The following is a 26,021-nucleotide window of genomic DNA, read 5'->3' on the forward strand; positions in this document are numbered from 1 at the left end:
TACAGTCATATAAATGTGCTTATTTAGATCTGATAAAATGTTTACTCTTTTCTGATTAAAATAAAATAGCCTCATTCACATAAGGCAATCTTGACTTTTAGAACTATTTCCAAACTTCCTAAAACTACTGTGAGGTAAAAAGTGAAAATCATTAATGTGGTATTAGAGCCCACAATTAAATTAATTTATAGGGGCTTTAATGCAATTCAATTTCCTCCAGACTGTATCCCTAATGATGCTGGGGTTTTACTTAATATACTTTAAAGCATAATTCATTTTTGTTTTTGCAAAACCATTTAAATATTGCAAATGACACTATTATACATATTTCCATGGTGACATAATATGTTTGCAGTCTCTTTAATTTACGGATGATGAGACCAAAGTGAAAACTCTCTGAGGACCATAGATCTTCTACAACATCACATTTTCCAGTTCTAAGATATCAGGTGTATAAGTTATCTCTATTTTCAAGAATGAACTCTTGAAATAGTAATACATATTTTAAATGATCTAATTGTGAAACTTTAAGAAAATTAAAATCTAGGGCAAAGAAAAACCAGTGATCCAAACAGCCAAGATATTTGGGGTTCATAATCTAAGCTGATAAAGTATTAGCCTTTAAAATTAAACAGATCTTTTCCAAAGCCACATTAAGGAAATACCTAGAAAAGAACATAAGTTATATGCAAGTCTCCAAACCTCAACTCAACTTATTCATATACTTATGTACGAGGTAGCTAAGGATCTCAGAACACATTAAGGCAACTGTAAAATTATAACTAATGGGCAAAGTTGTTAGGATAATTTTTCATGCTCCCAAACTTAGATATACAGAATCTATGCTAGAAAACATTCAATAATAAATAGCTAACTAGTTTGTACCCTAAGAGAAAGAGACATATATTACTGGTCCAAAGCATTTTTAGCTGAGGATATCAGCTAAATTCAGATGCCATTTTTGCTACAAATGTGCTGCACAGCGGTGATATATTTGAGAAAGGAGCAGCAGATGTAACTATGGAAATCATCACTTTAATTGACAACAACATGAAAATTCAGAAGGATAACAAGCATCATGGATGGAGGTGACAATTCTGCAGGAATAAGAATCAAATGTATTGTAAAGAAGAAGAACCTAGTTCTTCCCTCTCTGGAGATTTCCCACTACTCCACAAATAAGAAGTACAAGGATGGAAAGAATAGTCTTCTCATTAATGAAAATGGGACAAAGGAAGAGCCAGGACATTCCTACCTGGTTTCCAGATGAACTGATTATCCTTTTTGCCTTCCAAATGAGCTGCATGGGACAGCAAGAAAGAAAGTAATAGAAATAGCTTCCTCAGGCCCCGCCATAACCAGCGAACGACAGCCAGGTTACCCTTTGGACACATTCTTCAGATTTTCAGCCTCTTGACTCGCCTATTCCTAAAAGAAAAAAGAACATCACATAAGTTTCTTCTGTAAAGAAATTACAAAAACTCACTTGGACTGCTAGAACCTTTAGCATAATGGCATTACAAATGTGCCATGACCATAAAGAAAGTTTACAAGATATTAACATTTTAAGGTCAGACGTGAATTAGCCCACGCTTTCAATCCTTACCCATGAAAGGTGTTATCAATTCTAGGGATTCTACAGTCCCCCAATCAGTTTACTTTTGCTTTTAAGAGCAGGGTTGGCAGATACCTGGTTCATTCCCTCCTTCTACTCAGCCAAACTCCTTGAGGAGCCCACGATTTTTGGAGGAAGATCTGTACATACAGCAAAGTCCAAATAGGGCAATGAACATTCTAACAATGGTATTAAGAGAATGACAGAGAAAGAATGAGGAAAAGGCAATCAGTTCTTCTGTGGTGACGAAAAAACAGAGGGAAATCTCCACAAGTAATATTTGAGAGGAGCCAGGGGAAAAGGGCTTGAAGGTGCCAGGAAGGTCATTTCAGGCCAAGAGAACTAGGTGCTGAAATGCATTTTGTGTTTGGGGACCGGGGAGCGGGCAAGTGGCTACAGTGAAGGACACATGGGGGAGGGAGGAATGGACAGAGGTGAGATTTAGAGCATAGGTTGGGAAGCAAATTATAAAAAGCCTTGAATGTCATGTGAGAGATTTGGGTTTCATGCTGTAAATAATAACAATAAGAATCACAGGAGAGCAAATGACTTTTAAATAACTGACATCAGTGAACATAATGTTCATAACATGATTACAGTGAAGTTGAGGCCAGTTATGAAACTAGAGATATAGTCCACGCAAGTACTGATGAATGAGAGAATCAGGAGAAGTTTGAAAGGTAGCGCAGAGGCTGGGTTTAAAGGATTTGGTTAACAACTGGGTGGGATGTATGAGAGACAGAGAATAGAAAAGACAGATTCCAGACCAATGGGACCCCTCTACCAAAAATGAGAAATGGGAAGAGGGGAAGGTTTAAAAAGGAAGATAAAGAGAATTTTCTTTAGAGAATATTAAGTTTGATGTGCCTACAGGACATCCAGGTAGTTGCCCAAAAGATAATAGGAAAATTCTACGTGGAATTAAAGAGATCTGGGGTAACCTGCCACAATACATGTATTAGAAAAATATATTAAGACAGATAAGTGTAGGGCAATAAAAGGATGGAACAGTAAGAAAGGATGTCAAGGGTAGAAGCTTTTCCCCCTAAATATTTACCAAAGAATCGCTAAAAGTGGGTAGCAAGTCTGACTGTGAACTTCCTAGGGACCAAAAAAAAAAAAAAAAAAAAAAAAAGTGGCTACTATAGCCCTCATATATGTAGGAGTAAACTATATATTCTTTTTTTATTGTTTTAGGAGAAGCCATTCCCCTGCTTCCAAGCACTGGTGGAATTTTACCCCAAGAGTTCTCATCAACACAGATGCTGTGCTGAGCAATGCACTCAACACATCACCTCATCTATAAAACAGACAACAGCAATGTGTGGTCAGTGGGGTCTTGGGCTCTTCTAGAACACTCCAAGGGTACAGTGGCAAAGTACAAATCAGTGAAAATGATTCTACGAGGAATCAACCAATAGAGTTCAAGTACACAGCTCTCTGATGTCCTGCCTTGGCCCAGGGATGAAGATGATATTTGGATAAACAACCGAATGCTTTTCTTCAAATCTCCGCATTGCGTGCCAATATCGAAAAGAGTGGACTGCTCCAGCTGAAATTCAACAGAGCTCCCCTGTTTGACAGTTTGTCCCTATGAGTGGCCTGTTAGACTATTCAATGCAATCTTTGGGGCACTACTGGGCCCGATTCATAAACCTCTGGACTAGATGCAAACTGTACCCCCTTACATGAGACATCTCTGTGTATATACACACACACACACACACACACAAACACACACCCTAGACGATGGGTATTTCACTTTGCTAATGGCAAATCCACATGCTTAACAAGCAACACAACAGTGAATGGTTTGGGAACTGTATCGTGATATTTTAAAGTCTACACACACACACAGACACACGTGAATAGGTGATTAATTCTTCATAATATAGATTTGCTACAAAACGTTAGTACGGACATTGTTTAGAAGGCACCATTGCCATGAGTTCCATTAAGGCACCTGAAAAACATCAAAATACTGCCCCCATAGAACAAGATAACTTCCTAGTGAATCCTACAAATCAAGTTAGTTGAAAAATATACCCCTGGGAAAGCAGGTGAACTGGCCTTCTGTACAATGATGGATTAAGTCATTGTAATGTTAGAGAACTTTTGATAAGAACGATGATTTGCGTTTTGGGGTAGTTTACCTACAGCTATTATTATTACTATTAATAAATTAGGTAACCAGCAGGACCAGTTGTCTACTGAGGCCACTTCTTTTGTGATGGGAAATGACCAGGGTACGGAAGATGACTCTGTTCATTCTCATTAGCGGGAGACATAGTTTCAGCATATCTAAAGGCATATTCATGTCATTACAATGTAAGCCAAAGATATGGAGGACCAGAAGCACGTTTGTTAGACTCTAAATGGCCATCGGTGGGAACCCAAAGAGAGATTTAAAAGGAGTTCCAGCGAGACTGTATGTGAGCTGGATTGATGAGCCAGTAATTTATACATAAATATTTTGAATTTTGCATCAATTTTGGGTTTTAATTGCAAGACCTGAACGCACGTTACTATGAGCCCTGGTCTTCTTTTAGGCTCCCTCCCTGGTACAGAGCCCTGTATTGACTCTGCAAAGGGACCCACTGGCTTTAAGGGTCCTTTTGTGTTCACCAAAGCCAGTGGAAGATCCCTAAACAGAGTGGCTTGGGGTGCCTACTGGACACCTGCGGTCACCATTATCTCCTGGCTATCACTAATTAACAAGGATAGGGACAGTACAGACATAGAGAACAGACTTCTGGTTGCCAAGGGGGAGGCGGGTGGGGGAGGGAAGGATTGGGAGTGTGGGATTAGCAGATGCAAACTATTATATATAGAATGGATAAACAACAAGGTCCTACTCTATAGCACAGGGAACTCTACTCAATATCCTGTGATAAACCATAATGGAAAAGAATATGAAAAATAATATATATATGTATAACTGACTCACTTAGCTGTACAGCAGAAATTAACACAACATTATAAATCAACTATACGGCAATAAAATTTTTTTAAAAAAACATGGATAGTGACAGTAGAAACCTAAGACTAATCTTGACCAAAAAAAAAATTCTGAAATAGAGCTCTTAGAGAATGCACCAAAACATCTGAGTTCAAGATGCCACGGCAATCTTACTCCTAAAAACACCCACACATTTTTAGTATCTGTATTACCTATAATCCTATACCTCGTTACCTCTCTTTTCCCAAGAAGCGTGAGGACAGAAGATGGGAAACTAGATTTGATGAAGCTTCCACCATTCGCCATGCTGCAAGCTTTACATCCACTAGTAAATGGAGAATCTCTGTTGAGTTGATGGAACGTGCAGGATGGAATTTGAACACAGGTATGTCTTACTCCACTAAACTATGCTGCCTCACTTCCTTCTAAAGACCTGAAACTCACTAAATTATTCCTCAGAAGACATCGGAAGTCATTCTTGTATCTATTACTTGAATAAGCCACACAAGAGTTCACGATAAACAAAATAAGAGGAAGCAAGAAACAATTAGAGCTGCCACTCCTCTGTTAGTCAAACACAAATGGAAAAATGCTGTGACTATGATGAAAAAACATATTATGCAGGAAGCATGTGCTACCCATGATGGCATGAATAATTTATCTCAGGAAGATTGTTGAGTGTCCCAATCAACTTATTTACTCTATATCTTAGCATCCAAAATGTATTTGCAAGGTTAGCTCTAAACTGATGAATATTAAGAGAAATAAAAAAAGTTTCTCCTTTTAGCCTCAGTTTTCTAATCATTTAAAGGCCATTCAAACTATGAAAAATGTGCCTTACACTTCATATGCATTTCATTTCCCCTTAAATGTAATCTTATTGCTGAAGTCCTTGAATATCTAAAAAGGTACAAAACTTAAAAATAAAATAAAGACTGTTCCAATTTGCTTGCAGCCTGAAGGAACAGCAATGAGGAGGAGAAAAGCAAACTTGAACGTGCTTATCCCGATAGCGCCATCTGATGGCAACTGTGAAGAGACAATGGTTCAATAAAGATGGCCGAGTAACAAGGGCTGGAGGGGAGGACGCCCACTGTTAGTGCCGACTCAACTGACCAGGATGGGAACTCCAACCAGTTGCCTAATTCAAGTTAACTAACACTGCTGGAGAAATCACAGAAGCATTTGCTTTTTCTCAGAGATTTGCCAAATTTCTGATTGCAATACGGTGCACTGCATTCCATCCCTCATAATCTGTCAATATACAAAATACTGACCTGAGCACTTCACTGAACTCTCACCACAGCCTTATGAATTAGTTATTCACATTATCCCCTACTTTAGAGATGAGGAAACTGAGGCATGGAGAGGTAAGTGACAGCCCAAGGTCACAGAGGTAGTAAGTTGTTCACAATCGATCTCAGTGACCCTCCTCTGAAAGCAGAGAGACTTATAATGTGACCTAATACCAACGCAAGTAATTTTCCATAGTCCTGAAAATATAGATCCTTTCTAACACTGTGTAGGGTCTCTCAGCAGCTTGTGCAAGGCAATTTACGTCTCATTTCACTTAATCCTCACATAATACTATGAGCAATTATTCTTATTTTTCAGATGTAGAAGAAACTGGTCATTGAGGATATTAAATAATTATCCCAAGGTCATCTCAGCTAGAAAACATCAAAGCTGGATTAAAAATGGCCTGAGCAGGGCTTCCCTGGTGGCGCAGTGGTTGAGAGTCCGCCTGCCGATGCAGGGGACGCGAGTTCGTGCCCCGGTCTGGGGGGATCCCACGTGCTGCGGAGCGGCTGGGCCCGTGAGCCATGACCGCTGGACCTGCGCGTCCAGAGCCTGTACTCCGCAACGGGAGAGGCCACAGCAGTGAGAGGCCCGCGAACCACAAAAAAAAAAAAAATGGCCTGAGCCCACAGCCCTGATCTGATTAGAGGATCACACGTGGTGACCCTGGCTGATCCCCCAGCCTGGGAGCCTCAGGGTCTCATCTACAAAGTGAGGAGGGCCATCATCCCATAGCCCTTAGTGAGTAAGGATGCAATCAAATAATGGAGGGAACGTTCTGAGGTGAGTGCCTGCCAGAGAGAGAGAGTACTCACTGAAGTTTTATGGTTCCTATTGTCAGGATTCTCTCAAAATTCAGAAAAACCCTGACTCTAGCAATATTTCAGGGAAGGTTTGAATGTTACCCTGCCCTGCGCCAAAGGACTGAGGGATGATTTTTTTCAACCTCCCAATCTTATGACTTCATGCCATATTTTTGAAGAGCTAAAAGCACTCTGTAGCAAGAGCCCCATTAAGGATTCACACTGACCCTGTTAAGGAGAAAGCAGGTATTATCATCTCTATGTTACGAGAGGGTACCCTCTGGCCTTGCAATGGCAAGATGTTTAGTAACTTCCTCAAACCTTTTAACTGCCAGCCTCTTCTTCCATGTACCTCACTGCAGAATCCTAAATTACATCAAATACAAGCATGGGAGGCCTGCAAGCATACCATAAAATATACAATGAGTTTGGGTTTATGGTATTAATAATCGCCATAGGTTTGTATCACATAACAAAGCCACAGAAAATTTTGCAAGAAGTCCACACAAATATTTTACCTATCTCTAAACAAAACTGTGCCACAGGACATACTGATAGAAAGAGGGCTTAAAACCAGTTTGCCAAGCCTTCTAAACCAACTTGGTAGTTGTGGCAGACATCACTATATTCTGTCTTCTAGAACTATAATTCTTTTTTTTAACATCTTTACTGGAGTATAATTGCTTTAAAATGTTGTGTTAGTTTCTGCTGTATAACAAAGTGAAGCAGCTATATGCATACACATATCCCCATATCTCCTCCCTCTTGTGTCTCCCTCCCACCCTCCCTATCCCACCCCTCTAGGTGGTCACAAAGCACCGAGCTGATCTCCCTGTGCTATGCAGCTGCTTCCCACAGCTATCTATTTTACGGTTGGTAGTGTGTATATGTCCGTGCCACTCTCTCACTTCGTCCCAGCTTACCCTTCCCCCCTCCCCGTGTCCTCAACTCCATTCTCTAGGTCTCTGTCTTTATTCCTGTCCTGCCCCTAGGTTCATCTTTGTTTTTTTTAGATTCCATATATATGTGTTAGCATATGGTATCTGTTTTTCTCTTTCTGACTTACTTCACTCTGTATGACAGACTCTAGGTCCATCTACCTCATTACAAATAACTCAATTTCATTTCTTTTTATGGCTGAGTAATATTCAATTGTATATATGTGCCACATCTTCTTTATCCATTCATCTGTTGATGGGCACTTAGGTTGCTTCCATGTCCTGGTTATTGTAAATAGAGCTGCAATGAACATTGTGGTACCTGACTCTTTTTGAATTATGGTTTTCTTAGGGTATATGCCCAGTAGTGGGATTGTTGGGTCGTATGGTAGTTCTATTTTTAGTTTTCTAAGGAACCTCCATACTGTTCTCCATAGTGGCTGTATCAATTTACATTCCCACCAACAGTGCAAGAGGGTTCCCTTTTCTCCACACCCTCTCCAGCATTTATTGTTTGTAGATTGTTTGATGATGGTCATTCTGACCAGTGTGAGGTGATACCTCATTGTAGTTTTGATTTGCATTTCCCTAATGATTAGTGATGTTGAGCATCCTTTCATGTGTTTGTTGGCAATCTGTGTATCTTCTTTGGAGAAATGTCTATTTAGGTCTTCTGCCCATTTTTTGATTGGGTTGTTTTTTTGATATTGAGCTGCATGAGCTGCTTGTATATTTTGGAGATTAATCCTTTGTCAGTTGCTTCATTTGTAAATATTTTCTCCCATTCTGAGGGTTGTCTTTTCATCTTGTTTATGGTTTCCTTTGCTGTGCAAAATCTTTTAAGTTTCATTAGGTCCCAATTGTTTATTTTTGTCTTTATTTCCATTTCTCTAGGAGGTGGATCTAAAAGAATCTTGCTCTGATTTATGTCATAGAGTGTTCTGCCTATGTTTTCCCCTAAGACTTTTATAGTGTCTGGCCTTACATTTAGCTCTTTAATCCATTTTGAGTTTATTTTTGTGTATGGTGTTAGGGAGTGTTCTAATTTCATTCTTTTACATGCAGCTGTCCATTTTTCCCAGCACCACTCATTGAAGAGGTTGTCTTTTTTCCATTATATATTCTTGCCTCCTTTATTAAAGATAAGGTGACCATATGTGCGTGGGTTTATCTCTGGGCTTTCTATCCTGTTCCATTGATCTATATTTCTGTTTTTGTACCAGTACTATAATGTCTGGATTATTGTAGCTTGGTAGTATAGTCTGAGGTCAGGGAGCCTGATTCCTCCAACCCCATTTCTCTTTCTTAAGTTTGCTTTGGCTACTCAGGGTCTTTTGTGTTTCCACACAAATTGTGAAATTTTTTGTTCTAGTGCTGTGAAAAATGCCATTGGTAGTTTGATAGGGATTGCACTGAATCTATAGATTGCTTTGGGTAGTGCAGTCATTTTCACAATGTTGATTCGTCGAATCCAAGAACATGGTATATCTCTCCATCTGTTTGTATCACCTTTAATTTCTTTCATTACTGTCTTATAGTCTTCTGCATACAGACAGGTCTTTTGTCTCCTTAGGTAGGTTTATTCCTGGATATTTTATTCTTTTTGTTGCAGTGGTAAACGGGACTGGTTCCTTAATCTCTCTTTCAGAGTTTTCATCATTAATGTATAGGAATGCAAGAGATTTCTGTGCATTAATTTTGTATCCTGCTACTTTCCCAAATTCATTGATTAGTTCTAGTAGAGTAGAGCTCTTAGCTCTTCCTGGTAGAGTCTTTAGGATTCTCTATGAATAGTATCATGTCATATGCAAACAGTGACAGTTTTACTTCTTCTTTTCCGATTTGGATTTCTTTTATTTCTTTTTCTTCTCTGATTGCTGTGGCTAAAACTTCCCTTGATCATTATGTAGTATCCTTCTTTGTCTATTGTAATAGTCTTTATTTTAAAGTCTATTTTGTCTGATATGAGAATTGCTACTCCAGCCTTTTTTTTTTTTAATAGATTCATTTTGAAAAATTTTCATTTATTTTTGGCTGCGTTGAGTCTTTTTTGCTGTGTGAGGGCTTTCTCTAGTTGCAGCAAGCGGGGGCTACTCTTCATTGCAGTGAGTGGGCTTCTCATTGTGGTGGCTTCTCTTTTTGCGGAGCACAGGCTCTAGGCGCGCCGGCCTCAGTAGTTGTGGCACAAGGGCTCAGCAGCTGTGGCTCATGGGCTCCAGAGTGCAAGCTCAGTAGTTGTGATGCATAGGTTTAGTTGCTCCGTGGCATGTGGGATATTCCCAGACCAGGGCTCGAACCCATTTCCCCTGCATTAGCAGGCAGATTCCCAACCACTGTGCCACCAGAGAAGCCCCTCCAGCTTTCTTTTGATTTCCATTTGCATGGAATATCTTTTTCCAGCCTCTCACTTTCAGTCTGTATGTGTCCCTAGGTCTGAAGTGGATCTCTTGCAGGCAGCATATATACTGATCTTGTTTATGTATCCATTCAGCCAGTCTATGTCTTTTGGTTGGAGCATTTAATCCATTTACATTAAGGTAATTATCGATATGTATGTTCCTATTCCCATTTTCTTAATTGTTTTGGGTTTGTTTTTGTAGGTCTTTTCCTTCTCTTGTGTTTCCTGCCTAGAGAAGTTCCTTTAGCATTTGTTGTAAAGCTGGTTTGGTGGTGCTGAATTCTCTTAACTTTTGCTTGTCTGTAAAGGTTTTAATTTCTCCATTGAATCTGAATGAGATCCTTGCTGGGTAGAGTAATCTTGGTTGTAGGTTTTTCCCTTTCATCACTTTAAATATGTCCTGCCACTCCCTTCTGGCTTGCAGCGTTTCTGCTGAAAGATCAGCTGTTAACCTTATGGGCATTCCCTTGTATGTTATTTGTTGTTTTGCCCTTGCTTCTTTTAATATTTTTTCTTTGTATTTAATTTTTGATAGTTTGATTAATATGTGTCTTGGCGTGTTTCTCCTTGGATTTTTCCTGTATGGGACTCTCTGTGCTTCCTGCACTTGTGTTTCTATTTCCTTTCCCATGTTAGGGAAGTTTTAAACTATAATCTCTTCAAATATTTTCTCAGACCCTTTCTTTTTCTCTTCTTCTTCAGGACTCCTATAATTCAAACGTTGGTGCATTTAATATTGCCCCAGAGGTCTCCGAGACTGTCCTCAATTCTTTTCATTCTTTATTCTGCTCTGTGGTAGTTATTTCCACTCTTTTATCTTCCAGGTCACTTATCCATTCTTCTGCCTCAGTTATTCTGCTATTGAGTCCTTCTAGAGAATTTTTAATTTCATTTTTTGTGTTGTTCATCATTGTTTGCTCTTTAGTTCTTCTAGGTCCTTGTTAAACGTTTCCTGTATTTTCTCCATTCTATTTCCAAGATTTTGGATCACCTTTACTAACATTACTCTGAATTCTTTTTTAGGTAGACTGCCTATTTCCTCCTCATTTGTTTGGTCTGGTGGGTTTTTACCCTGCTCCTTCATCTGCTGTGTATTTCTCTGTCTTCTCATTTTGCTTCACTTACTGTGTTTGGGGTCTCCTTTTCACAGGCTGCAGGTTCATAGTTCCTGTTGTTTTTGGTGTCTGCCCCCAGTGAGTAAGGTTGGTTCAGTGGCTTGTGTAGGCTTCCTGGTGGAGGGGACTGGTGCCTGTGTTCTGGTGGATGAGGCTGGATCTTGTCTTTCTGGTGGGCAGGACCGTGTCCAGTTGTGTTTTGGGGTGTTTGTGAACTTATTATGATTTTAGGCAGCCTCTCTGTTAATGGGTGGGGTTGTGTTCCTATCTTGCTAGTTGTTTTGCATGGGGTGTCCAGCACTGTAGCTTGCTGGTCATTCAGTGGAGCTGGGTCTTAGCATTGAGACGGAGATCTCTGGGAGAGCTCTTGCCAATTGAAATTTCCTGGGGCCGGGAGGTCTCTGGTGGTCCAGTGTCCTGAACTTGGCTCTCCCACCTCAGAGGCTCAGGCCTGACACCCAGCCGGAGCACCCAGACCCTGTCAGCCACACAGTATAGGAGCATCCATAGACCTCAACCCTCATGCTGATCTTTCCACTTGGATTCCACTCCAGGGGCACAAAGCAAACAAACTGGGCTCTCACGGAGTGCAGTAACTTGTGGTGCATCACACTGTCAACATTCATGTTTCCTGCAAAGGTTCATCTTGGTAATGGCACCACTGTGTGAAGATTCCCTCAAGACACTCAGTCTTGGTCAGATAGGCTGGGACCTGGGACCTTTTGCTGCAGTGCTTGCATGTGGACCTAGAACTCCAATTTGTTAAGAATGTCCACTGGCTATTTTAAGGAAAAAAACCATATTTGCAAATTTCCTTGTAGCACAGTGGCCACATGAGACAGTTCTGGCCAATGATTTGCAGATACAAGTGTCAAGGAGAGGATGGGATTTTTCTCCGATAAAAATATAAAACCCCCCAAAAGTATGAAAGTATGGTTCTTTGCCATTGGCCCTTTTTCCCGTGATCCCTGCCTGGAACACAGATATTAATGCCTGGAGGTGTCAGAGCCATCTGAAGGCCATGGGAGGAATGCCACCCACTAAGAACGATGGAGCGGGAGGCAGATGAAGTCTGAGACTCAGACGCCATCATGGAGCTACAGCAACTGTCCTAGACTGTCAACTTCTGGACTTTCTGACGTGTGAGAAAAATAAACTCTTTTGTTTTAAGGCACTTTTTTGTGTGTTTTCTGTTCCACGAGCTGAAAGCAACTCCAATGCCTATGGTATCCACGTCCCTGGATGCGGAGTATCTATTTACAGACATACCTATTTGTGTGAGTATGCCTGTCTCTATGACTTCTACAGATTGAAACACAACTTCTCACATGGTTCAAGCAACACAATGAACCTCTCTGGAAACCTGAATGAAGATGTCCCTGTTTCTAAGCAGGTGAGGTTGGTTTATTCCCCAAGTTGGCTTCTTTAGGTAATACGTGCATTATTCAAAGAAAAGTAGCCACATCTACTGTCATGTTTCATAAGTGTCATCACAGTGAAGAAAGGGGCACTTCATCCATGAAGAACTATATGTAAGAGAGAAAGATAATAATTATTGTGGCAAGCTGCCTCAGCTTCTCCAATAAGAACAAATCCACCCACAGAGACATAGTCTAAAATAAGAACGTATTTCTGGAGCTACCTTCTATGCAGTTGCCAAGCCCTCCCTGGTTCAGAGGGTATTAGGACATGTTCTTGTAATTTTAGAACCAACTCATCATTACCTGACGGAAAAGCATCTTGATTCCTCATGGAATCATGTCCTCATGACTGAATCCCTGGTTGTTGCTCAAATCTTCCACGACTCCCTCCTTAACGACTTTTTTCACTTGGGACAGAGCAAACCAAATCTCATATTTTTACTTCCCACTGGCCCCTTCTTCTCAGCTCCTTTTCTAGTATTTCCTCTCATTTTGACCTCTAAATGGATATACCTCTAACTTTGTATATCCTCAAACTCCTTTTCTTCTCTAACTTTGATCATTCCTCAAGGGATCTTATTTAGTCCCCCCAGCTTTAAATACTGTGCTTAATGATTCCCGTTTCTCCATATCCACTCCCATACCTCCAGTCCTGACTTCTTTCCTGAACTCACACACTCAACTTACCACTGAATATCCCCACTTGGATGTCTGAGAGCAACTCACACAGAACACACATAATGGAGCTCATGATTCTCCTATGTCGTCCACAGCCCATTCTCCCCTCGGTGTCCCCATCTCCATTAAGGCATCACACTGCCCTAGACCAGAAGCCCAGGAGTCCTCCTAAAATCCTTTCTTTTTCTCACATCTGAAAACCAATCCATCAGCCAAACTAGTTGGCAACACCTTCCTAATCTATCCGGCATCAAACCATTTCCCATCCTCTTCCTTAGTGCCAAGCTGCCATCATTTCTCACCTGAGCTACTGTACCTGTCTCCTACCTGGTTTTCCTGTCTTCACTCTTGGTTGCTTCTAAGCATGCTCCAAAGAAAATCCAGGATCATCTTTAGGAAAGAAAAATATACTTCCCTGCTTAAAATGCTCTCATGGCTTCCATCATAGCATAAAATTTAAAGATTCTTCTGGTTGGACTTTTGCTTCCTCTCCTACTGACCATTCTCCATTCATTCCTGTAGCCCATAACCCAGACACATTGGCCCCTTTCTTGTTCCTCAAGGATATACCTTCTCAAGGCCCTTGTACATTAGGTATCCACCATACAACGTGCTTTCTCAGTTCATTAACCTCAAAGGCCTTCCCAAACCAATCTGTTCAGCACAGTTGCAATCACTCTATCCCCTTGAGGTTTGTTTGTTTCTCTGTAACACTTAGAAAAGACCAAAACTTGACAATCTAGTGTATGTCGGTTTATTTGTTTACTTTCTTCTCCTCCAGTATCATCTAAATAGTTTATCTTGTTCAGTGTTATACACCCAGCACCTAGTATATTGCCTGGAAAACAGTAAATGTTCAATAAATATTTATTAAACAAGTGAATAGATTATGGAGTCTACACGTGTAAATTTTTTCCTAGTTAAATTTTCTTGATCTCGGACCACAATCCTGATGAAGAGGCTTTTCCATGCAATGGGACACAGATGGATAGAAAAGCCCATATTTCCACATTGGTTTGAATTTCTGAATTATCTTCTCTGTGCTCAGTAAAGTTAATTTAGGTAACTTGTGAAATCCTAAAAATCATGTGGGCAATGGTAAATAGCTAAAAAATTCTTTCCACTTTACAAATAAATTACAGACATCCCACTGTACCACCCCCAAAAGTTATCAAGAATAGAAAAAGTTCTATACTGTCTAAACTTTTTAAATTCTCAAGTGAAGGGCGTTTTTTTTTTTTTTTTTACAGAGTAGGAAAAAATAAAAGTTAAATAGATTGATAGAAATAATATGAAAAAAAAATCATAAGGGAGTCACTAAAGAAAAAATAAAATCTATGACATCTCCTGTTTGGAGAAGCTTAGGTTAATAAAAAGAAAATGCATTCAATTTGAAAGCATTACATTCTAGAAGAGTAATAAAATTAGTACAATACTTCTGTAGATAGTTTAGGAAATAAAACAGGCATCTAATGGTATTAGCCTATAGTAGCCCCGCCTTCTTGAAGATGCAGGGAAGAATTTGATAACCTCTTTTTACCAAATTTTACAAGCAGATAAACTTGTGTGTGTGTATATATATATGTTTTATACGTATGAGTGCAGACAGAGTAATTTTATGTGGGCTCATATTTAACAGTTACTCTAAAGAGTTTTATAAGAATTCAGGAGAATTTGAATGTGTGAACAAGATAAAATTCTCTTCTCAAATGCTATTGACCTTTGAAGTTAAAAAAATACTTAATTACTCATTAATATTTTCTGCAGTGTAAGATCCTAAATATTTAATGTCAGGAGAGTTATCCAGTTAAACTATAAATATAGCTTTGTGTTCTCTTGATTAATTATGCATCTACTGTTGCAAAGGAACTTTTTGAAATATGTATCCACAGTTGACATAAAAATAACAACATGTTTATAAGCCTATACAATTTTCCAGCAGTTTCTTCTATTATCTCTTATAAGTGTTCATTTATTATGGTTGGGCATTGGCCATTAACAAGTTGCTCATCACATTCAGGAGATTTGACAGAATTTATTTTTCATCCTGTCTCATCTCATTCTTCTCAAAAGAATGGAGTGATATCTGAAAGAGAACATTCCAAATGAAGTTGAAAAGCAAATGCTGTTTTTAGATTCTTCGTTTACTGCATAAACTAAAAGGAAAGTTGCAAGAACATGCCTGACCAATGGAAAACACTATATTCTTTCTACCAGCATCTCCAAAGGTTTTCTACTGTTTCTAGACATTTCAAACAGATCAACAAAGCCTGGAGGCACTTGTTTTGAAATATATTTCATTTACCACTATCATACATTAAAAAGATGCAGTACATACATTTGATCAATATTATCTACCCCCAATTTCACAGAAACAGGCAGAAATTGATGATACTAAGTAAAAAGTACTTCACGAGGGCTTCCCTGGTGGCGCACTGGTTGAGAGTCTGCCTGCCTATGCAGGGGACACGGGTTCGTGCCCCAGTCCGGGAAGATGCCACATGCCGCGGAGCGGCTGGACCCGTGAGCCATGGACGCTGAGCCTGCGCGTCCGGAGCCTGTGCTCCGCAACGGAAGAGGCCACAACAGTGAGAGGCCCGCGTACCACAAAAAAAAAAAAAAAAAAAAAAGTACTTCACGAACTATATCACACTATTAATGTGTGTGTACGTACACACACACACACACACACACACACATTCTTTCAAAATAGTAAAATGATCAAAACGCAAAACCAAAATTTTCAAAGAGTGGTTTCTCTCAGAGAAAAAAGAAAAGTTCACTGGATACCCTGGCAATTTGCCACTGGAAATTTTACATTCAGAAATTTAATTACAAACTTAGATAAGTGGATTATAATGAAAGATATCTCTAGCAAGGGAGCCCAGACAGAAGCATCATGAATGCATTAAAGAAAACACCAGAGAGAGAACTTTCCATCAGCAGAAAGACTTTAATTAAACAGCAATAGGATGTATCTCTTCTGTGAAATGATATTTCTGTCACCCGCAGTTCATTAAAACTATTTACTATATATTTTTTGAAACCATCCACTCTAGAAGGTATGTTTAAACCGTTCACTCTCAGTTATGAGGGCAGAAAACTGTGGGTATGGAGAAGCAAAAAGATCCATTGATAAAATGTCGGAATGAAAAACCATCTCTTTGCATGTTGTCCTTGGTCAATCGAGCCTGACGTGGTTCCACACTGCATGGGGACCCACGGGCTTCAGGAGAAGGCAAATGAGCCAGCAGTGACCACCAAAGCATCCAATGAATGTTAGCAGCGGTTCATTAGGGACAACCAAGAGGATGGCTGAGATCAGTGTTAATAACATCATTTGTCCACACTTTTATTTTTGGCATGAATTCAAGTATTTACTCGGAGTACTAGGTTGTTAAAGACATGCATTTTCAAAAGGCTCAACAATATTCCTGTGGCTTCTGCAGTGTCCAACCAAAAGTTTTTTCCTCGAGGTCAGGGGTCTTATTTTCTTCATTTTGTATTCCTAGCTTGTAGCCCAATATCTAGACCCAGTAGGTATACAGCAAATGTTGAATAAATGAAGGGATGAATGAAGTGAAGAGGTACAACAGGATGCATTCTATTCTAATAAAATTATAATGAACAAAAAAAAAAATTGGGCTCTGAAAGCCAGTAACCTCAAACACAGACAAAAAACTTATTCTAATTATGCTTCCCCCCAACCATTGGAAAATTCTATTCTTCCAGACTTTCTTAGATATCTAATGTTTACTCTTCAACCTATCAACATCACACCTTTTCTAACACACACTTTCCAGACTGTTGCCAATTCCACAGTTGGAATGAGGTACAGTGGTGGAGGATCTCTATGGCCCCAAGGAGGGAAACTTTTCTGAGTGTAACAGTACATGGAAAACGAAATGCCAAGTACATATTTTAAGAAAACAAGTAAACATTAATTAAAGAATAGGTAAAGTTCTTAAAATAAAATGATTCATATCTCTTGGACTAGCAGTCTTGTTGAACTGTCAGATACCTTATGATTTCTAGAAATAATGACTCACTTTTCCAGAGTTAAGAATGAATTTCAGGAAGCCTTCAAAGGACCTGGATCTTTAATACACTTTAATATGTTTTAGCACAGTATATTTTATTAAAATTCAAAATATAACTTCCGACACTTCTGCTATATTTTCTATACCAGAGCATAAGATATTAACAGCAACACAGACATGACCTCTTGTCGGTTAGGGGAGGAGGAATACTGCTTAGAAATCTGAAGGTCCGGAAGAGACGTCTGTGGGAACAAAAGCTAGCCTGAGAGAGAGAAACCTCTTAAAATCATTCAAATGAAAACGATACAATCTAAATGCATTAATTCAAACACAAGGTGAGCTTATGAAAAACTAGGTAAATGACAAGAATGAAACTAAAACAGGCATTCTCACAAATGTCTAAAAAAGAAATCTCTTTCTGCCCTGTTGGCTACATCACTGGAAAAGTGACAGTCACACCCACTCCACAGGTATTTATAATATTTGGGGGGAAGCAGAGGTAAGGTTCATCATCCAAGCTGATCAAATCATACTCACGTAGAATTGTATATTAATGAGACAAGAAGTAACAGAATATGTCACCTGTGGGTCATTTGTATCACTTTGTTCTGCGGCCACAGGTGTACTTTAATCCACCACCTACTTTAGAACTTCCCACTGTCACAGGGTGTGGGTGCTGACTAAGCCAAGGGGAGATGATTCACTCCAACAAATCTTTGCCATTGTTTTAAAAAAGTAGACTGGTATTTACAGAGGATCGATAGGCTTAAGAGAAGAACACAGCTTCCAACTGCTGATGTCAGCTTCCAGTGATGATATCAATTCTCAACTGATGATGTCATAGTCCCTTGACAATTTCCAATACATGCCACTGGTTTTCTATACACCTGATCCTCCTCTTCCTCTAGAGAAACTTTTCTTGAATATTCTAGCTCACAAACACAAGAGGAAATGGATGTTGAAATCAATGTTGAAACATGTAAAAGAATATTGATAGCACTGACACAAACAATTAAAGGGTCAGCGTATTCAAAGGATGCTAGAAGAGATTTCTATAACTCAAAGTTTCTCAAATATTCTTAGCAGTAATTCGATATTTTCAGTGATAGGGAATTAATTCAATGCCCTACAAAGCAACCCATTCCATTTCGGGATAGCGCCAATTCCTAGGACATGTGTCTCAACCCAGAATAGCTGTTTTCCTTTCTTTATCTAAAGGTTTTGTTCTTAACTCTTCCCTTTGCAGTTATAGCTAAAGGATATCTCATCTGTCTTCCACAAGACAAAACTTCAGTTTTCCTCTTTTCTAGGCTAAATATGTCCAGCTCTTTCAACTATTCCCCATTATTCTTGGTTTCCACATCCTTCACCTATATGACCCCTCTCTCCAGACATTCCTCCAAAAGGTGAAGGTCAGTTCTCTGGAGAGGGACAGGGCTGTAAGCCATCAGTGCTCAGAATCACAGTAGCTGGCCAGGTAAAGGGGATTCGGATGGGGCAACAACTGGCCCAGAAATAATCCTAAGTACAGGGAGGGAAAAAAAAAAATTGTGCACAGAAGTATTCATATCAGGGATTATTATTAACATTAATTAGAAACATGGTTAGTGTTAATTAGAAAGACAGTAACCTAAATGTCTACTCTAAAGAAATGATTAACTTTGCTATATCTACTCAAAGGAGTACTGTGTAGCCATATCACGCCGTTACAAAGAGTACAAAAATATGGAAAATGTGCATAAGTTAAGTTTTTTTAACTTCAATATTTATTATATTTGACTAAAATGATGAGGGAAAAATTTACACATGACTTTTTTTAAAAAAACTTTACGAAGAATGTTAGTTGTATTTAAGTGGCAGAAATAGGAAAGCTTTTATTCTTTGTCTCCTTACTCAAGCTTAAAAAAAAGTTAATTAGGATATGCAATTCAGACTACCTTCATTTTACAGGTTTTCGAAAGAAACCCTGGAGAATACTCTGTGCGTACCCAACAGCAAATGCGGCACAACTTGGAGCGTATATTGAGTGCTTAATAAGCATCTGGTGCCTGTTGGAAGAAGCCAAGTCAGTCAGGCCATTTTACTGCACTGTGTGATTTTGGCAATTTGTCAGCAAAACTATGTTTTTCCCAGGAAGAAAAATAATCTGCTGCAAAAGAAACGTTAATGACTGTTTTTAAAACAGTGTCGTCTCCCAGCGTAGCCATTCTTCTTCAAGTAGCAAAGAGTGGGTGAGCTTCTGCCCTCCTCTGTGCTCCACAAAGATCATCTAAACACAGTCGCCATCAACTTTTTAATGGAAATGCCTGGAGCAAGACAGGAAGCAGGCCCTTGGGTTTTATGGTCCCACAGAAATAATCAAGGCTCCTTGCTGGACAACTTTTATACCTTTTATCATGAAAATTACAAAAAATGTAAACGATTTGCCTCTTTCGTGAAGGTAATCTCAGTTTGATTTATTTGTGTTGAAGCTGATCCCGGGCTCGATAATGAAAGCTTAAAATCAAACAGAGATCAAAATGTCTACCTCTTCTGCTTTCCTTTCCCGTTCTTCATAGTTGCAGCCAGCCATGGAAGCCCCTTCCTAGTCCCCTAAGCCAACCCAAATACATTGTAATATCCTCTTCTCCCAACATTCTCTGCTCCAGTTGGCTGGCCATTCAGAGAACTGAGGCCAAATTCTACCAGTGTTAGTCACTTCCCCCAGCCAGCTACCAGCTGATTTCATTTAATATTATATGAATTCTAGCACAAAAGCATCTGGGTGGTCCCTTGAATGCTGTTAAAATCTGACACACACGTAACTCCGTGATGTTATGTCTCAGCAACACAGTGAACAGAATCCCATGATTCTACTCCTACTTTAACATGTTATTTCATAGCAAATATTGCCATCATAAAATATTTAATAAATACCAGAATGCAGAGACAAAGGAGGGTACTGGGCTCAGGTGAAACCAAGAAGGGGTGCGTATGGCCCCCCTCCTCCTAGGATGTTCACCAAGGAATTGCAATTACTGTACATATAATAACTAAAAATGTAATTAACTAAACAAAGTAGCTTACGAAAGTAGCAATTTCCCATTACAGACCCTGAGTATTCTAAGTGTTCCTAGAATGACTTCAAGGAGGAGAATCTGACACATAGGTAGATATTAAACAAGGTTGAAACATGTAACAATACATGGCATTTCAAGCAAGGGAATGGCATGAAGTCAAGTACTGATATTGGAGATAAAGCTTTAGAAGACTGACCACAAGGTAAATGGTCTCAAATGTGAAAGCTTCTGATTTTACTCAATAGGAAATGGTGAAGCAATCAAGTGTTTCCCCAACAGAAGACAATTTAAAACTGTACTTTAGGATATAACTGACAGCAACATATAGGGCAGATTAAAGAAGACAGACTCAATTAGAAGACTAGGGCAGTAACTTACACGTGAAGACCTGCTGGAGATAAAGAGTGACCACTGTGGAAATAGAAAAATGGAAAGGCATCAAGAGACGAGACAAAGAAAGTGCAAACTAGAAGAGAAAAAGAAATAGTCAAAGATTAACAATGAGGTCTCAAGATGAGAAACAGAGTTGGAAGGAGAAGTTGGTTAAGGAAAGTGATGACAAGCTTTGCTTTGTCACACGTTGAACATAATGAAGTAACATTCAAGTAACAGTATCTATTGGAGAGCCAGAGAAGTGGAATTGAGAGGGGTCAAAGTTAGAGAGATGATTTAGAAAATCAGGCCCAGTAAAGTTGGTAGTTAAGTCCATGAAAGTAGAAAATCAGGCCAGCTCTCCAAGTGAGAGAATGCAGTACAGAAAAAGCAGGAAGCTAAGGGCTAAGCCTAGTAGTCTGCTCATACTTGGGAGGAAGAAGAAGCAGTTTTTACTCATGTTGTCTCTTCTGTGTAAAATTCTCTTTTCTACTTGATGGCTTTATGAACTTTTCTGCAGCACAAAGGGCTAGAACAAATGGCATCTCACCTCTGGGATCTTCTCCAGCACATCTGGGCAGAATCACTCACTCCCTCATTTATGATCCCAAAATATGTTGTACAATAATCCTTTATACATCTCTTTCATCCATTAGACTGTGAACTCCACCATGATATTCTGCCTTATCATGTTTTATATTCCTAGCACAGTGCCTAGCACAGAGAGACAATTAATCAATGCTTAGTAAATGTTCACTGTCTAGCAAAGTTGAGGAAAAATGACCTGACAGGTAGGAGGAGACCTAAAGCAGCAAAATTTTGTAGAATAATAGTAATAATGCCTGGACCTAATTTAGATGATGGGATTTTGGACATTGAGCTGATTCTGTAAGATGAGACTGTGGGGGACCAAGATAGGGGGGGAACGCATTTTGCATGTGGGGACATATGGAAGACTATGGAAGCCAGCCCCCAAAATGGTCTCCTACAATTCTCACCTCCTGGTATTCACACCTTGAACAGTCCCCCTCCCACACTAAATAGGAAATTGTGAATGTGAAGGAGGGCAACCTCCTAGGCTAGGTCATAAAAGAGATTGCAGCTTTTGCCTTATGCTCTCTTGATCATTCATCTGGGAAACACCAAGTGCCATGTCATGAGGACATTCCAGAAACCCTACTGAGAGTCCAGGTGGCAAGGAACTGAGTCCTCCTGCCAACAATCAGCACCAATGTACAGTAAGTCCCCTACATACAAATGAGTTCCGTTCTGAGAGCACATACATAAGTCCAATTTGTTTGTAAGTCCAACAAAGTTAGCCTAGGTACCCAACTAACACAATCAGTTATATAGTACTGTACTGTGATAGGTTTATAACACTTTTCACACAAATAATACATAACAAAGCACAAAAAATAAAGAAAACATTTTTAATCTTACAGTACAATAGTACAGTACAGCAGCTGGCATACAGGGGCACGTTCGCATCATTGATAGTTCGCAACTTGAAGGTTCATATGTAGGGAACTTACTGTACCAGGCATGTGTGTAAGTCCCCTTGGAAGCAGATCATCCAGCCCCCCTCAAGCCTTCAGATGACTAAAGCCCCAGCTGATGTCCTGACTGCAACCTCATGAAAGACCCTGGGCCAGATTCCTGACTTACAGAGACTGTGTGAGATAACAAATATTAATAGTTGTTTTAAACTTATTAAATTTTGGAGAAATTTGTTACACAGCAATAAATGATTAATACATTTAGGTTCTATTTTTCTAGATCTCTCCCCCAAAAGAACGAAGAAAAGGGAAAGTCAACGGCAATGACTTTTATAGAAGAGACACTATTATTCTGCTGATGGATCAAAGACTACAAAGTAGAGTGAACCTGACTCGAAACTAGAAGTCCTCATTCTGTCACTGGCTTACTCTGTGACTCTGGTCAAGTCCCTTCATCTTTCTGAACCTCCCTTTCCACCTGTCCTGCAAAATGAGAATAATAAAACCTAATGAACAGGTTTATTGTGGGGCTGTCTTCAATGAGATAAAATTCCTTGAGCACCTGTCATCATAAGATCTAACACAAAACAGATGCTCAATAAATGAGCTGAATAAAAATCTAAAGACAATTCAAAGAGAAACCAGATTAACAGGCTGAGAGAAAAGTGGAAAAAACCGTTATAGGAGATGAACCACAAAATAATGAGGTCCTAAAATGAGACTTCTGTCTCCCACAAAACATTTCTATGCCAAGTCTTGCCTCCTACATGTGTCAGAACAGGTCCATCTCACTTTTCTAGTAAATCCCTCCCATGCTACCCAAATCACTAACCTTTGGGCACATCTCCTAATTCAAAATAATTTCATTCTCTCAACACATATTTAGTGAGTGTCCACTGTATACAAGTATTGTTCTTGGTGCTAGGGATACAGCAGTAAACAAAATAAACTTAAAGCAGATAAGGTGAGTGATGGAGATATCTGGAAAACAGTGTTCTAGGCAAAAGGATCAGTAAGTGCCCAACTCCTGAGCCATGGAAGCCAGTGAAGTTGGAATGAAGTAAGAAAGAGGAGAAATAGAGGAAATGATGCTAGAAAAGCAACAGAGTGAGTACAGGACCTCAACAGAATACTATAATCAATGTGGCCTTTACTATGAGTGGAGTGGGAAGCCACTGGAGTGTTTTGAGCAGAAGAATGTCACAATGTGACTTACATTAGCAGGATCTCTCTAGTGGTTGTGCTGGGAATAGACTGCAGGAGGGGAAAATAGAGAAACAGGGGAACTGGATATGAGGCAGTTATGAGCAAAGGTGGCAAGAATTAGCCAAGTTCTAGAAATATTCTGAAGGCAGTCCCAACGAGATTTGCTGGTGGATTAGATGTGAGTAATGGAGAAGAATCAAGGATGACTCCAAGATTTTGGACATGAGCAACTGAAAGCATGACTCGTGACTAACAGAGAAGGAAGGCTGGGAGGTGAGAGGAGCAGATGTGAGGTAGGAGGGATGTCGGAGTTCAGCTTCAGATGTTAAGACTGAAATGCTTATTATACAAATGACAATTAGGAAATCATATCCATGAATCTATGGGTCAGGGGAGAGACCTGAGCTAGTGATATTTGGAAGGCGTTACAAAAAGTGAGGTCGGATGACGTCGCCAAGGTAACGGGAGTGCGGAGAGAACAGGGATGGCACCAGGTCCACCATCAACAATCATGTACTCCCTCCACTCACATCTCCAACTCTTCTAGGTTCTCTCTCATTCTACTTCCCTGGCCTCCCAAGGTCCTGCCCTCCACTCCTCAAATACAGCATGACGCATCTTTTCCAATCTACTCCAATATTAAACTGGGCTCCACACTGAACTCTTCCAGTTCCAGTTTCCGGCATGATTTGGTTTCTCTCACTTCTCTCTTCATCCACTGATCAACAATGGGAGAACTGATGGTCAATCCCTGTCGTCATTCCCACCACGGTTCAACTAATGTGCTGGAATTCTCCCTTCCCTTCTTTCCTGACACTTTTAGTTCTGGGCTTCTCTTTTGGGGTCACGCCACTCCTCTTAAGAAAAATACCAAACAGTTTGTAAGAAAGCTGTTTCCAAGGAACATTAAAAACCTCCTGTGGCTGCATATACTTGATCACTCAGTCTTCTCTCTCGGATGCCACCCATAGGCAGGTTTGCATTCACAACCACACCAACCTTCCAATCAGTCCCTTTCTTTCTCATTTTACTTGGTGACTGCCACTCACCCTTCCTTCAAGCTCACCTCTAGGAACTTTGTAAATTCTTTTCTCCATGGATGTGGTCGCACCCTCCTCTGTTGGTTGCTGTAGTGGCCATCTATTAGCACTTCTATACAGTGTCTGTTAAACTTCGCTGACTTTAGCCCATCTTCTGCACCAAATCCAATTATGTGAATGGAGAATTTTTAATTTTAGTTAAAATGGCTTTTAAAATAGGCCCATGCATAATCCTTATCTCCTGACAAAAATTATTCACAAGAATGTGACAGCCTCCTTTTGGACACTTTAAAATAGGTCATGTTTTCTCCTTTTGAAAATGATGAAATCATAGTTCATCAAGATAAAGTGACTTGTCTAAAGTTGTGCTTCATAGTTAGGACTGATGGCTCCTAGTTTAGTAACCTGTTAACACATCACGGTTAAAGAAATAACAAGTTGATTAATAACAGGTATCAACGGTAAGACACTACTAATTTCAGAGGACATTAGTTTGTTGATATATGTAGCTGAAACTATCTCACATTTCTTCCCATGCATGTGAAAGAAACTGGAATTGTCAGCCCAACCCAAGTTTCCAGGGAGGTCATAAGAATGCAGACTTCAAATTGTATCTCTGCTCCCATAATTTGTCCTTCCCTGCAGTCCCTCCCATTATGGTTCAATTAACAGCAGAAGCTGGGAGCGACTTGATGAACATCTGTCACATCCACCTGGAAATAATTCAATACGAGCTCACTATGGGACGCCCTAAGTTTTGTTTTTTTCCATTTTCACACTGGGTGGCAAGAGTAATTCAGATAATGGAAGGGGAAAGGATATTCCATCACCTGGAAATATTAGGTCAATTCCCCAGGGTAGCATTCCAACACATACTGAAAAGGAATATAAAAATAATAACACAAATGGATCGGACTCACGAAGCTACATGATCACAATGGCATCACTGTTTTAGACCATATAAATAAAATATAGTGTTAGCAGAAGCTGCTGTCAAACAAAGTATAGCTATCTAAATAGTGCGTACTGTATAAAAGAACATATTTTTGACATATTACCTAAGCATTTCATGGGATGCCCAAGGATGATCTGGAAATGGACAAAAAACCGAAGTACCATTAGCCTTATATTGTGTGGAATAAATAGACAATGACAATAGCAATATAAGATAAGCCTGGAATGCAACACTGGTCTGCATGCCTGAAATTCCCAAATTAAGCCCAGTTATCATTGGACAGACCTACAGATTCTTTTTTTAATGTTCATTATTTGTTAATTTCTTCAAACTAGATATTTTCAATGCCCCAAAGAAAGTATTCCAAAAACATAGTAAAAATGTGCTGCCCAAGCCTAAAGAGCTATTTATTTAATAATCACCACTTTTAAATTGTTTTTAATTAGCATATCTAAATAACAAATCTCTTTTCACTTAAATTGTTAATTATTTTCCTCAAATGCTGTGCTCAGTTATGCTTTTAAGACATCTGTTTGTAATGCTACTCCCATCCAGAATAAAAAGCTGTGATACCAGGCTTAGGAAAAAAGGTTACAGAAACTACATGTATTTCAGAATAAAAAAAGA

The 26,021-nt window shown here is 39.5% G+C and overlaps 1 protein-coding gene across 1 annotated transcript in view; it reads right to left on the minus strand.

The window, feature by feature from the left end:
* Positions 1 to 26,021, minus strand: part of THSD7B (thrombospondin type 1 domain containing 7B) — a 1,126,819-nt gene that overhangs the window by 763,391 nt on the left and 337,407 nt on the right. The window contains exon 3 of the mRNA XM_067742059.1: positions 1,256 to 1,428. Coding sequence (XP_067598160.1) covers positions 1,256 to 1,394 — 139 coding nt within the window. The 5' untranslated portion in view covers positions 1,395 to 1,428. The remainder of the gene's footprint in view (positions 1 to 1,255; positions 1,429 to 26,021) is intronic.

This window comes from Pseudorca crassidens, chromosome 6 (assembly GCF_039906515.1).
Source record: "Pseudorca crassidens isolate mPseCra1 chromosome 6, mPseCra1.hap1, whole genome shotgun sequence".
NCBI classification, from domain to species: Eukaryota; Metazoa; Chordata; class Mammalia; order Artiodactyla; family Delphinidae; genus Pseudorca; species Pseudorca crassidens.